The sequence below is a fragment of the Rhinoderma darwinii genome, chromosome 2 (genome assembly GCF_050947455.1).
Source record: "Rhinoderma darwinii isolate aRhiDar2 chromosome 2, aRhiDar2.hap1, whole genome shotgun sequence".
In the NCBI taxonomy this organism is placed as follows: domain Eukaryota; kingdom Metazoa; phylum Chordata; class Amphibia; order Anura; family Rhinodermatidae; genus Rhinoderma; species Rhinoderma darwinii.
The window spans coordinates 459,397,131-459,410,838 of NC_134688.1; the positions used below are offsets into that span (position 1 = coordinate 459,397,131).

General features: G+C 43.4%; 1 protein-coding gene across 10 annotated transcripts in view; it reads right to left on the reverse strand.

Annotated features, from left to right (window-relative positions):
• SON (SON DNA and RNA binding protein) overlaps positions 1-13,708 on the reverse strand; it is an 87,181-nt gene that overhangs the window by 50,187 nt on the left and 23,286 nt on the right. For all 10 annotated transcript variants that reach the window (XR_012881601.1, XR_012881600.1, XR_012881599.1 and 7 more), the window contains one exon: positions 12,806-12,972. Coding sequence is in view for 6 of the 10 variants with exons in the window: in XM_075854560.1 (XP_075710675.1) it covers positions 12,806-12,972 (167 nt within the window). In the remaining 4 variants the exon portion in view is untranslated. The remainder of the gene's footprint in view (positions 1-12,805; positions 12,973-13,708) is intronic.

Sequence of the window (13,708 nt, forward strand, 5' to 3'; positions counted from 1 at the left end):
TATATATATATATATATATATATATATATATATATATATATATATATATATTACTTTTCACGTCATAAAGAGGTTTTCCTGACTTAAAGAGGCTCTGTCACCAGATTTTGCAACCCCTATCTGCTATTGCAGCAGATAGGCGCTGCAATGTAGATTACAGTAACGTTTTTATTTTTTAAAAACGAGCATTTTTGGCCAAGTTATGACCATTTTTGTAGTTATGCAAATGAGGCTTGCACAAGTCCAAGTGGGTGTGTTTAAAAGTAAAAGTCCAAGTGGGCGTGTATTATGTGCGTACATCGGGGCGTTTTTAATACTTTTACTAGCTGGGCGCTCTGATGAGAAGTAACATCCTCTTCTCTTCAGAACGCCCAGCTTGTGACAGTGCAGATCTGTGACGTCACTCACAGGTCCTGCATCGTGACGGCCACATCGGCACCAGAGGCTACAGTTGATTCTGCAGCAGCATCAGCGTTTGCAGGTAAGTCGATCTTACCTGCAAACGCTGATGCTGCTGCAGAATCAACTGTAGCCTCTGCTGCCGATGTGGCCGTCACGATGCAGGACCTGTGAGTGACGTCACAGATCTGCACTGTCACAAGCTGGGCGTTCTGAAGAGAAGAGGATGTTACTTCTCATCAGAGCGCCCAGCTAGTAAAAGTATTAAAAACGCCCCGATGTACGCACATAATACACGCCCACTTGGACTTTTACTTTTAAACACACCCACTTGGACTTTTGCAAGCCTCATTTGCATAACTACAAAAATGGTCATAACTTGGCCAAAAATTCTCGTTTTTTTTAAATAAAAACGTTACTGTAATCTACATTGCAGCGCCTATCTGCTGCAATAGCAGATAGGGGTTGCAAAATCTGGTGACAGAGCCTCTTTAACACTGATGGCATATCACATTGGTCCATGAGCAGTGTCTAGTATTATGGCTCAATCCTATTCACTTAGGGCTGAACTGTAATACCAGAACAGTTGCACTTTGGAAAACATGCAACGGGCCGCCACTAAGCTTCAGTGCCACCTCTTACGTAATCAGTGGGGGTCTTACCCTTCATAAGAAAATGTTTGCAACATTAAAACATCAGAAAACCCCTTTAACAATATTGATACAACTAAAGATGCATCAAATAATCTTATTAAAATAATGGAAAAATTGGCAAAAAAAGTGACCTATAAATAAAGGGGATTTCCACCAAAAGATGAGAATTCAGGCTCGAAAGTTCCCTTTAGTGCTCCTTGAGAAATGCTGATGCGCATTCTCTGCCAGCGCTTCATTCCATACAATGGGACTTCCGGGTCCGCTGTCTCCAGCATTGAATGGAGCATGGTCGTGCATGCGCACCAGCGCTCCATTCGCATGAAGCACTTCGGGGGACTTTCGGGTGCCTGTTATCGCTGGGTCCCAGCAGTCATACCCCCAGCGATCATACATGTATCGCCTATCCTGTGGATAGGGGATACATGCTTGTGGGAGGACCCCTTTAATACCATAAAACAAGTCAAAGTGTTCACAAGACAAAAAGCCAACTTGTCAACGTTTCTGTTTAACTGCAGATTAAAGACAATCTTTCTACCAATCCATTAAAGCTTTTTTCGCTCTTCAGCCGCTAGGCCCTCTCCTCCAATACAACTATGGATAGGCTCCAAAATGCTCTCCTCACGTGTGCATGTGCGGAAGGCTTTGCATATTACTATAGCACAATTTATGTGCTGTAATAAAGATCCTTCCACAAGACGTGAGAGCACTGCCATAAAAGAGGAAGCGCAGCGGCTGTAGTGGCACAAAAGTTTTAAATATTGCATTGGTAAAAAAAAAAAAAAAAAAAAAAAAAAAAATTTATTAATTGCTAAATAACCGTTCTTACTTGAATTTCCAGGTTAACCCTTTAACATACTACATACAGGTTATTTCTTCTGAAGTGCATGTTTAAACATCTGCTGTCATTCAGACAAGTCAGAAGATGTTATTGGAGGGATCTACGAGCGTAGACCCCCCAATAAATTGTACAAGGTGGCCAACCACACTGCTTTGCTGCTTCGGTTTCGACATCAGATATTTTTGGCAGACAAGGTTTGTGCCCGGTCAGATTCACTCACAGAATTCTCAAGAGTAACACCAATTGACGTAAAAGGGGCATAGCCACTCATTACAGCCCCTACATTCTACAGATTGTAGTGGATCTCGGATCAGTAAGATTTACAGAAAATAAAAGCCCTTTTATACGTGCCAATTAATTAAGACTCAGGCCTGTACTATTAAAACAATGCAGAATGAATAAAAATCATGTTATTTTATGTATAAAGAAAATAGGAATTCATGAGAACACATTCTTATTTGTGGAACAGAACTGAATAGTACGGTAAAGCTGCAGAGAAAGAATATGGAGACGGGAATACAGAGAAAAGTCTTCAAAATAGCACCTCCGAGAAGACCATACCCAATATTTTTATGATGGACTTCTAAATTCTTGATTTTCAATTCTTTGGTGCAGATTGGCCTCTTCTTTGAGAGGAAGACGACCCAAGACCATTTTTCACTGCAATTTTGGGTTATCAAAGAGGCTTCACTGTAGGTTGTAACATAATAAGTGCAAACATCCATACCACGGTGAAAATTTTGGTTATCTATCGCTAGTTAATAGCATCAAAACATCTAAAATCATAAAATGTGGCGAAAAGAGTGACCGGTAAAAGCCTCTGATGTGGGGAGGGGTCCAGTCACCAACATCCCCACCCCATAGCTAGAATAAAGGGGCTGCGGGACATCAAGCTCTATCAGCTATTAATGGCTCCATTTGAGAGAGGTCCTAATCCTACTCATACTAAAAAGCATATAATAGGAGATGAAATCCAGAAGGCTCTGTTCACACTAATGTTTAGAGCCTCAATTAGGGTTGCCGCTTATCACAGCGTGCTACAATATCCTTGCTGGTAAAAATGACGGAAACCCAGACAGAATACATTGAAGTGAAAGGGGTCTGTTGGTGACCTTTTGGATCCATCAGAAGATGGATTTGAAACAGGATTGTGGAATCCGCTATAAATGGATGATGCGACACTAGAGTGAACAGAACAAACCTAAGCTACTTAACCGCTTAACGTTAAAACCATTTTTCGTTTTCCACTCCACGTCTTCCAAAAGCCATAACTTTATTTTTACGTCAATGGAGAAGTGTGTAGGCTTATTTATTTTTTTGTGGAGCGAGTAGTTTTTAGAATCATTTAACCCCTTCCCGCTCCGGTACGTATTAGGTCATGATGAGCGTATCGTCAATGCTCCATGACCCAATAGTACGTCTTGCTCTAAACACAGCGCAGTTCCTGCTGGGTGCGTTCATGAGCTGTGAATACTGCTGTCTCGTACAGTAGTTGTCACAGCTCCTTCAGCACGGACCGATTGTGGTGGTCCCCGCTGATTAACCCCTTAGAAGTCGCATTCAATAGCGATCGCGGCTTCTTTGGAGTTACAAAACCATAAACGTCCCGCTACATGGTCGTGGGCGCCAATTGTGACAGTGGACTCCGGAGACCTGACAGTGGACTCCGGAGACCTGACAGTGGACTCCGGAGACCTGACAGTGGACTCCGGAGACCTGACAGTGGACTCCGGAGACCTGACAGTGGACTCCGGAGACCTGACAGTGGACTCCGGAGACCTGACAGTGGACTCCGGAGACCTGACAGTGGACTCCGGAGACCTGACAGTGGACTCCGGAGACCTGACAGTGGACTCCGGAGACCTGACAGTGGACTCCGGAGACCTGACAGTGGACTCCGGAGACCTGACAGTGGACTCCGGAGACCTGACAGTGGACTCCGGAGACCTGACAGTGGACTCCGGAGACCTGACAGTGGACTCCGGAGACCTGACAGTGGACTCCGGAGACCTGACAGTGGACTCCGGAGACCTGACAGTGGACTCCGGAGACCTGACAGTGGACTCCGGCTAAGCCATCTACGGAAGCCTAGTGGGTCCTGACAAAGGCAGGACACACTATGCTTGCTGTCAGTGAGTAGCTGGCAGCTCTAATACACTGCACTATGCATGAACATCGTAAATTAAAATAAACCATACCGGAATCACGATTTTTTGGTCACCTCCCAAAAAAAAAAAGATCAGAAAGTTGCATGTACCTAAAAATGGAACTGATCGAAACTACAGTCAATGGGTGCGTGAAAATCACGCACAGCGACGCACTTCCGTGTACTGCGCAACAGATCAAGAAATGAAGGGAAAAATAAAAACACCTGTTTTTTTCTAAACCTCAAAACCGCGTGTCATAAGGATGGCATATGCGAGAAAATTACGCAGCCACGCACCAAACATTTATGACAAACGGAACTGCAACACGCAAAAAAACTCAGTTTTTTGCGCACACAAAAGGCACACATTCGTGTAAATAAGGCCACTGTGAACGCTGTAATAAAAAAGAAAGGAAGAAAAAAAAATAGTAGAATTGAACAAAAACTGATCAAAAAGTCGAACGCACGCCATGAAAACTACAATGAATTCCTCAAGGGGTCTAGTTTCCAAAATGGGGTCACTTTTAAGAGGTTTCCCCTGTACTGGTACCTCAGAAGCTCTGCAAATGAAACCAATCCAGCAAAATCTACATGCCAAATAGCGCTCCTGCCTTTCTGAGCTCTGCCGTTTGTCCAACCAGCAGTTTATGACCACATATGGGGTATTGTCGTAATCGGGAGAACTTGCTTTTAAAACGTTGGTGTGCTTTTTCTCCTTTATTCCTTGTAAAAATATGCACGTTTTAATCAGAAAAATTGTGATTTTCAATTTCATAGCCAAATTCCACGAAATGCAGCAAAAAACAAAAACAAAAAAATACTGTATGGTCTAAATGCTCACTATAACACTCGATAAATTCCTTAAAGGGACAGTGTCATGATTTTTTATTTTAATTAATTTATGTTTTTATTTAATAAATTATATTGACTTTAATTTTTCACACACAAATTTATTTTTTATTAACACTTTCTTACTGTACTGGGGGCTGCCAACACAGCAAAAAACGTATAATGATAATAGAAATAAGTAACTTACTTTGAGAAAAAAAAAAAAAGGTTTAATTCGCGACACATTCCCTTTAAGGGGTGTAGTTTGCCGAATTGGGTAATTTTGGGGGGATTTCTACTGTTTTGGCACCACAAGACCTCTTCAAACCTGACATGGGGCCTAAAATACCATCTAATAAAAACAAGGCTCCAAAATCCACTAGGTGCTCTTTTGCTTCTGAGGCCGGTACTTCAGTCCATTACCACACTAGGGCCACATGTGGGATATTCCTAAAAAGTCAGGAACCTGGGCAATAAATATTGAGTTTCTCTGGTAAAACCTTCTGTTTTATTGAGAAAAAAAACAGAAGAGGATTTTCTAAATAAAAAAATAAAAAAAAAAGACTGAAATTTGTAAATTTCACCTCTACTTTGCTTTAAATTCCTGTGTTTAATAACTAAATGCGTTTCTTCGAAATTTATGGATTTCCCCCTCCCGAAATCACTGGGCCTCTTCCTGCTCCACTTGTGTGAGATGCCTTTATCTGCTTACCGACGGTCAGTGGTGTGCCATCTAGTGAATGCAGCCCGGGCATGTGTTCCCGCGTTGTGGAGACAATCCTGTACAACGAATGTGGGCATGTGGTTTGGTAAAATTCAGGAGATCATGAGAATGGAGGACCTCACGGCTTCAATGAAGGGATCCCATGCCGCCTTCCTAAAAACGTGGCGTGAATGGATTCGCTTTCAATCCTCTGAGGAATACAAGACCGTCAAGGCTTCCTGAGCTTACTCAGTGGGTCACATGGGTCAGGTCAGTTCTTTCCCCCTTCTCTTTTTCTTCTATCTTCTTCCCTACTGCTCTTCCTTACGGGTATATATGCATGGCTGCGGGTTCAGGGTGCATACCAGAGCTTCTCTAATTTCAAGGTTCTCTGCATTTTGTGATATTTTTCTCTGTGATTAGGGTGCCTATGTATTCTCAGTTGTTGGCCTGCGAGCCGATGTTGGTGCAGCTTTGCTTTACACCATAACACAATGTTCTTATGAAAACGGAAAAATAAAAGAATTTGAAAAAAAAACAAAAAACTAAATGCGGTTTTGAATACTTTGAGGGGTCTAGTTTTTTTTTTTAAATGTTTTTTTATGGGGGTTTCGTATAGGCCCCTCAAAGCCACTTCAGAACTGAAATAAAAAAAAATAAAAAAAAAAAAGGCATTCGAAAGACAGGAGAAATTGCTGCTTATGTTAAGCCTTGTAATGTTCTAGAAAAACAAAAGAACGTTCAAAAAAATTACGCCAACCTATAGTAGACATAGGAAACGTGAACTAGTCACTATTGATTGTGGAATTACTATCTGTCTTATGCCGGATTCACACGAGCGTGTACGTTTTGAGTGCGCAAAAGTTACATAACAGCTGCGTGTGTCACCCTCGTATGATACGTGGCTGCGTGATTTTCACGCAGCCGCCATCATTATGACACTCTGTTTTTAGGTTTCATTCATAGTTTTTACTGCTCTTGCGCGAATCGCGCTCGTCCCACGGAAGTGCTTCCGTGTGCTGGCCGTGATTTTCACGCACCCATTGACTTCAATGGGTGCGTGATGTGCGAAAAACGGCAAATATAGGACATGTCGTGAGTTTTACTCCGCGGACTCACTCTGCGTGAAAATCACGGACTGTCTGAACGGCCCCATAGACTAATATAGGTCCGTGCGAGGCGCGTGAAAATCATGCACATTGCACGGACGTATATCACGTTCGTCTGAATAAGCCCTTACAAGCAGATCTATTTAAAAGAAATAAAAAAATGCTGTTTATTCCAAATTTTCTAAAAATTTTGCTATTTTTCACAAATAAACTAAATATATTGACCAAATTTTACCACTAACAAAGTCAAATGTGACACGAGAAAACTATCTCAGAATCGCTTGGATAGGTATAAGCTTTTCAGAGTTATTACCACATAAAGGGACACGTCAGATTTGAAAAGTGGGCTGAGCCGTAAAGGGGTTGGCCAGTTTACTATAAAATGCTTTTCATTTGTGTCTTGAGGAAAAACAACAGACTTACTAATAGAATGTCTTCTGTTCTTCGGTATTCTTCGCCAGTTACAGCAAGCCACGCCCCCTGATGAAATAACCGCTATCCCAGCCGTCACAAAAACCCTCGCCCATGGTAGTGCGCGACATGGAGAGCTAGAAGACGGATTACGTCCATGCTGGAACTTCCGGCCTCTCTTCTGCGCTTGCGCTGGTTTCCGACTTGACCAGGAACCGCGCAAGCGCACTGGAAACTACTCAGGCGGCATCCGCACATGTCCTCATGTGCGATCTTCCTGTCAGCTCAGGAAGATCGCACATGTTAAAGGGGTTGTGCTACAAAACACATGTAACCCCCATCCACAGGATATGGAATACATGACGTGTGATCGCTTGGGGTCCGAACGCTGGGACCACCAGCGATACGAACGGGGAACCGGAAATCCCCAATGAGAAGCTTGGGACTTGCAGCTTCTCTATAGAAATTAATGGAGCGCCTCTCACGCACGCGCACAAGGCGCTCCATTCATTTCTATGGAGAAGCCAGACACTGTACCCGCAAGTTCCAAGATTCCCATAGAGCACTTAAGGAGAACGGGGTCCCAGCGATCACACATGTATCCCCTATAATGTGTAGGGATACGTGCGTTTTGTGGGACAAAATTCATTTTTAATAAAGATTGCCCATAAAGTGTCTGTCTATATAAGGTATATAATATATATATATGGTATATGATATATATTAACTACATATACATTATAAATATGAGACATACATACTGTACATATATATCTCATATGTAGTATATATATATATATATACACACACACAATATATATCATACCTATATGTGGGATAGATATATATAATGTGTATATACTTCTATATGTACATATCTCATATATATGTACACTATATAGCTCACATATATATAAATATGTGATATATATATATCTATACATACTCTACATAAGTGTATATGAATCTACGTGTAACTAAGTCTAGGGCTACATGGCAACTTTGGCCGCGTCATCTGATGTACAGCCAAAGGTAGCAGTGTCGAGCTGCTTTCATTGCTACTAATGAAAGTGGATGTGATCGGGTTGCGACCCGTACGCTGCCACAACTGAGACACGACTGTCGCAAGATATCCAAACCCGCTGGATTTTTTTGCCACTCTGCTATGGCAGTTGCTATTACTTGCAAGTCATAATGCGGCCCCATTCGCTTTCTTTATTTGTGCTGCTGGTAGTCATGAGATGGCTGTCGTGGGCAAAGTCACCATGTAGTCCTAGCCGTGAATGTGGTCTCACATAAAATCAACAGGTTTGGGCTCCTGTCAACTGTGATGTCGCGTTTGTTGCCTATAGTGGCTCAATACATCCACATTCGCCATTATAGTTGCAATATAACAGCGCAACATTGACATACCTCCCAAATTTAAAAATCCCACGGAGGGACAACCTTCTTTCCTTTTAAACTACATCTCACCTAATCCCGCCCATATACACCTGGTTCAGCCCACACAGTGTCATGCTCCTATAGTGCCTCCCTCACAGTATAATACCCGCATACAGTATAATGCCCCCTTAGCTGCCCCTAGTGCCAGTGCCCACGTAGTGCCACACAGTGGCCATTTAGATCGTGCCACACAGCACCCCCCCCCAGTAGTGCCACAGCCCCGCCCCAGTAGATCGTGCTACACAGTCCCCTCCCCCAGTGGATCGTGCCACACAGCCCCCCCCCTAGTAGATCGTGCCACACAGCCCCCCCCAGTAGATCGTGCCACACTGCCCCCCCCTAGTAGATCGTGCCACACAGCACCCCCCTCCCTAGTAGATCGTGCCACACAGCACCCCCCTCCCTAGTAGATCGTGCCACACAGCCCCCCCTCCCTAGTAGATCGTGCCACACAGCCCCCCCTCCCTAGTAGATCGTGCCACACAGCCCCCCCCCCTATTAGATGGTGCCACGAAGTTCCGCTCCCTTGTATATTGCCACAGAGCCACCCCCCTACCAAAAAAAAAAAAATATTGTACCTACCCTTCCCTATTGCCATGAAGCACTGCACTGACTTGCGGGCGGGACACTTGCGCAGACCAGCGTGATGCAGTGACGTCATCACGCCGGCCTGCACAGGGAGTCTTCCTAGCGCCTTATATGCTGCAGACCTAACATGGCTTGCAGGCTATAGTATTCATTTGTATCTGCATTCTGAGGAAGCAGATACAAGTGAATGTGGCTGCCGCTAGCACCGGGGACCCCTCCGGTGTCGGCGACACCACCGGGCATGAGGGGGCCCGTGCCCACCGACCCATATGTTATGGGCCGGGCCTCGGGCCCCCAATCAGCTGCAGTCAGGGGGCCCTTATTGGATGGGTGCTCTGGGCACTTGCCCAGTTTGCCCTCCCCTAATGATCGCTATTTTTATTGGGACGTAGCGAAAAATAGCGATCCTGACGTAGACGTAGTCTGTGCGCATGCGCAATGTAATAGTACACTCCTGACATACTTTACTTCCCGGACATGCGCAGCAGCATTTGTAACACGATGGCCGATTACATCATGGTGAGTGTTTTCCTCATATTATTATGTACTATTTTCACAGATGATTTCTGTAACCGATTATGTACAATCACGAAGATTCACTGAATATTATTGTGTCACTTATAAAGTGGAACCTGCACACTGGCAGCTCACAACATTGCACATGTTGTTGTTAACTCTTTATGATTGCTCATTCATTATTCACTGCATGTGTGGTCACATGGTGGATTGCCATGTGATGCAAGCACTTTTCCCCTACATATATATGTGCTGTTTGAGTGTGCATTCACTAGCTTGAAAAAGGCTCTATTGAAGAGCTGAAACGTTGCTGTATTGGATTGATGGAATAAAGCACCTTTTCTAATTTTGCTACAACTTTTTGAGTGTTGCCTGTTTTTTGGAAAAATATATACCTTGGGTGACTGTGGCCGTATCCCTGGCGGGCTTGCACCCTCATTTTTATGAGACCTGGACTGTGCGGTTGACATTTTTTGTGTGTGTGTGTATATATATATATATATATATATATATATATATATATATATATATATATATATATATAGAGATCGATAGATAGGCGATCACAGATGCCAGAGACACTGCTGAGAGACATGCATATCTATCTATTGTCTCCCTCACTCTCTCTATACACACACACACACACACACGCACGCGGAGATATAGAGATCACCATTCTATTACTGTTGGGGTATACAGTGAGGTACACTTTATTATACAGCTGTACAGTGGTAGTGGAGGTGAAGAAGTCGCTGACTGAGGTGTACTTCTCATAAGATGACAAGCGGAGAATGATGCGCTGTGCTGGGGATGTTGCATGCTGGGATTTTTACATGTCCTGCCCACACAAACCTGCAGAGGGAGCGCTGCTACTGGAAGACGGTACGGTGGAAGGTCTACATAAATCATATTATTTACCTTATTTGCACTCATAACAACTCATTATGGCTTTCTTTATTGTCTGGAGCACTTTTGAAATTGTATGCGGATGGCGGCCAACCCCTTTAAAGGGAAACGGTCACCAGCATTTCACCTATTAACCCAGCAATACCTGGTGGTAGTGGGTGAAATATCATTTCTATATAACCTATAATTATCTTCTTAGTCGGCTCTGTACCTTTAGTATTCAGTTTTTTAGTGTTCCTGCACCGTATGCTAATGAGCATGAAAGAGTCATATCTTCATTCCTCAAGCCTTTCCGAGTTAAGCCCACCTCCGGACTTTTGATTGACAGCATTCAGGGTGGGACAGTTTTCGGTCGTGGCCGGGCATAAGAGGAACGGACGAGACTGCTGGATTATTACCATAAAGGATGCAAAACATTTTGCAGACCGTTATTTAAAGCCAGAGGAGGAGTTTAGTAGAGGTGATAATGCCAATGAACATTTGACATCAGTGGCCAGCGAGGGGTGAGCAGAGTTCAATAGGTGAAATGCCGGTGACAGGTTCCCTTTAAGGCCAAAACTAGGCTGCGTCACTAAGGGGTTATAGTACCATATAATGTACTGGGAAACAGAGAAAAAAAATTTTGTAGGGTAGAATTGGGAGGAAATAACAAAAACAGATTCCTCCATGTTTTTGTTTTTTTTACAGCTTTCATGGTACAATAAAAATTACTTAGACATTATATATATATATATATAATCAGTTTGATTGGTGCAACTTTCAAAATAATTTTTACTTTCTCAGATGCAGCTGCTTTGTATCCTGTATACAGAGATACAGAGCAGCAGTATCTAGCGATGAAACCTGAATCCGTCAGGTCAGCGGGACCGACGGGTTCAGAGTCAGCAGGTCCTGCGTGGATCAATCTGTTCCCAAAAACACATCTAAGTTCATAACTTAAGAACCTTTCACCTGCCCATACATGTGCAGCGTGTAATAGGCAGGGCTGCACAACTGTCAATGGGGTGTATAATGGCAAGGGAGTGCATTACATCGCTGTGACACTGTCAAATCTGCTACGGACAGTGCCACAGCTCTCGGCAGATAAGGACAAGCCTGACCTCTCGCGAGAGATCAGTCTTGTACTTGTCTGCTGCGCGCACACGCTCACTCACTGAGATCAGTCTTCTATTTGTCTGCCGAGACCTGAAGAGCGAGTGATAGCGTGCGCACAGCTCCGAGCTGCGCGCGCGCACGCACGCACACAAGCTCTCATCTCTCCAGCTCTTGTTGTGGCACTGTTCTTAGCTGATTGGACAGTGTTACAGTGATGTTACACGCCCCCTTGCCATTACACACCCCATTGACAGTTCAGCGGGTTATTTAAATATCAGACGCCAAATATAACTGCACCGATATCTAAATAACGGAGGAGGGTAGGGAAAAATGTTAAGTGCCCCAGGGTTTGTGGAGCCCTGCCCATTACATGCTGCACATGAATGGGCAGGTGAATGGTTCTCTTTAAATGTGATGGATTACAGGTGGATACTGCGCACTGACCCAGTCAGTCCCGCGGACCTGACGGATTAAGGTATTCGCGCATGATACAGCTGCTCTGTATACAGGATACAAAGCAGCTGTATCTCAAAAAGTAACCGATCGATATTTCTATAATTAAAAAAAACCTGATTTCAAAGGTGCACATAGCCTTTAACTTTATTCTGCTGGGTAATACGAATACGGCGATACCAAATTTCTATCGTTTTTCTCATCTTTTACTACTTTTAGAAACTATTAAAACAATTTGTCAAAAAAAAATTAGCTTTGTTTCACCACATTCTGAAAGCCATAACTTTATTTTAGATTTAGCAATGCGAGTGCTAATTGTTTTGAGGGACAAGCTGTAGTTTTTATTGGAATAATGTTTTGGTACATACGACTTTTTGATCACTTTTTAACAATTTTTAGCTCTGCGGTGACCAAAACATAGTGATCCTGGCGATGGGCTGTCGGAGGGGGCTACCCCTTGCTATCTAAGTGGTTAACTGCCAGGAATAGCGCGATAACTGTTGCTGGCCGTTGGAGCGAGGTGTCAGGTGTAATACACAGCTGACACCCGCTTCTTATGGGGCAGGTTCAGCGCGTGAGTCCGCTCCATACTTTAGTCCCCGCACCATGATATGCATTAAGGGGCTAAATTTAAACAAAAAAATGTAAAAAAAAAAGCTTTGTTATTCTTGTGGGCACATCAGTAAAGTAAACAGTTAATAAATGAATTCTCATTACCAAGATTCTGTGGATTTACAACTTCCATGGGCTTAGACTCTGTGTCTTCAGTTTTCGTGACGGTTTGACTGCTCTCTTCATTCTGCGTAATGACGGTTGAAGCTTCAGAAGCATCTTCGGTGCCTGGAGCTGTAGATTCACCATTATGAGAGCTGTCCATGTTTTCACTAAGAATACAGGAAGAAAAAAAGTTTAGAATGATGTTTTTACAGAGAAATTAAAATATCAATTGGGATATCCACTGAAAATCAGAAGTCGGTCATCTAGATATGCCATCAATGTCCGTCTGGTTAGCATCCAACCATTTTGCAGTGCGAGGTCTGAGGCATTGGACCCTTTTAGGACAAAGCAGTTCAACCTTTCCCAAACACAAAGTTTCCCTGCCTCGATCTGACAGGATAGAAAACATAAATGGTACACATTTTCTCTGCTGCTAGACACGTTCCGGAGCTATCTTGGTGGGACTTGGGACTCCATGCAGAAATAAGAGGATTTTCTGCTTGTATAAAGTCAGATAGAAGGCACAATCATTTATCTTGAATAATCAGCATCAAGACTCATGTTTAGGTGAGGTTAAGTCCTTTCTGATTCATGGCGCGTCCGAAGCCCGGCTGTTCACCAGCACACAGACCCGTCCGGTGACATATCCCTTACTCCTGTTTTCATTCACCTTTAGTTCTACACTTCGAGACTCTGTCACCACATTATAAGTGCCCTGTATCCTAAATAAGGAGATCGGCGCTATAATGTAGGTGACAGCAGTGCTTTTTATTTAGAAAAACTATCATTTTTACCACGGTATGAGCGATTTTAGATTTATGCTAATTACTTTAATGCCCAACTGGGTGTGTTTTTACTTTAGACCAAGTGGGTGTTGTACAGAGGAGTGTATGACGCTGACCA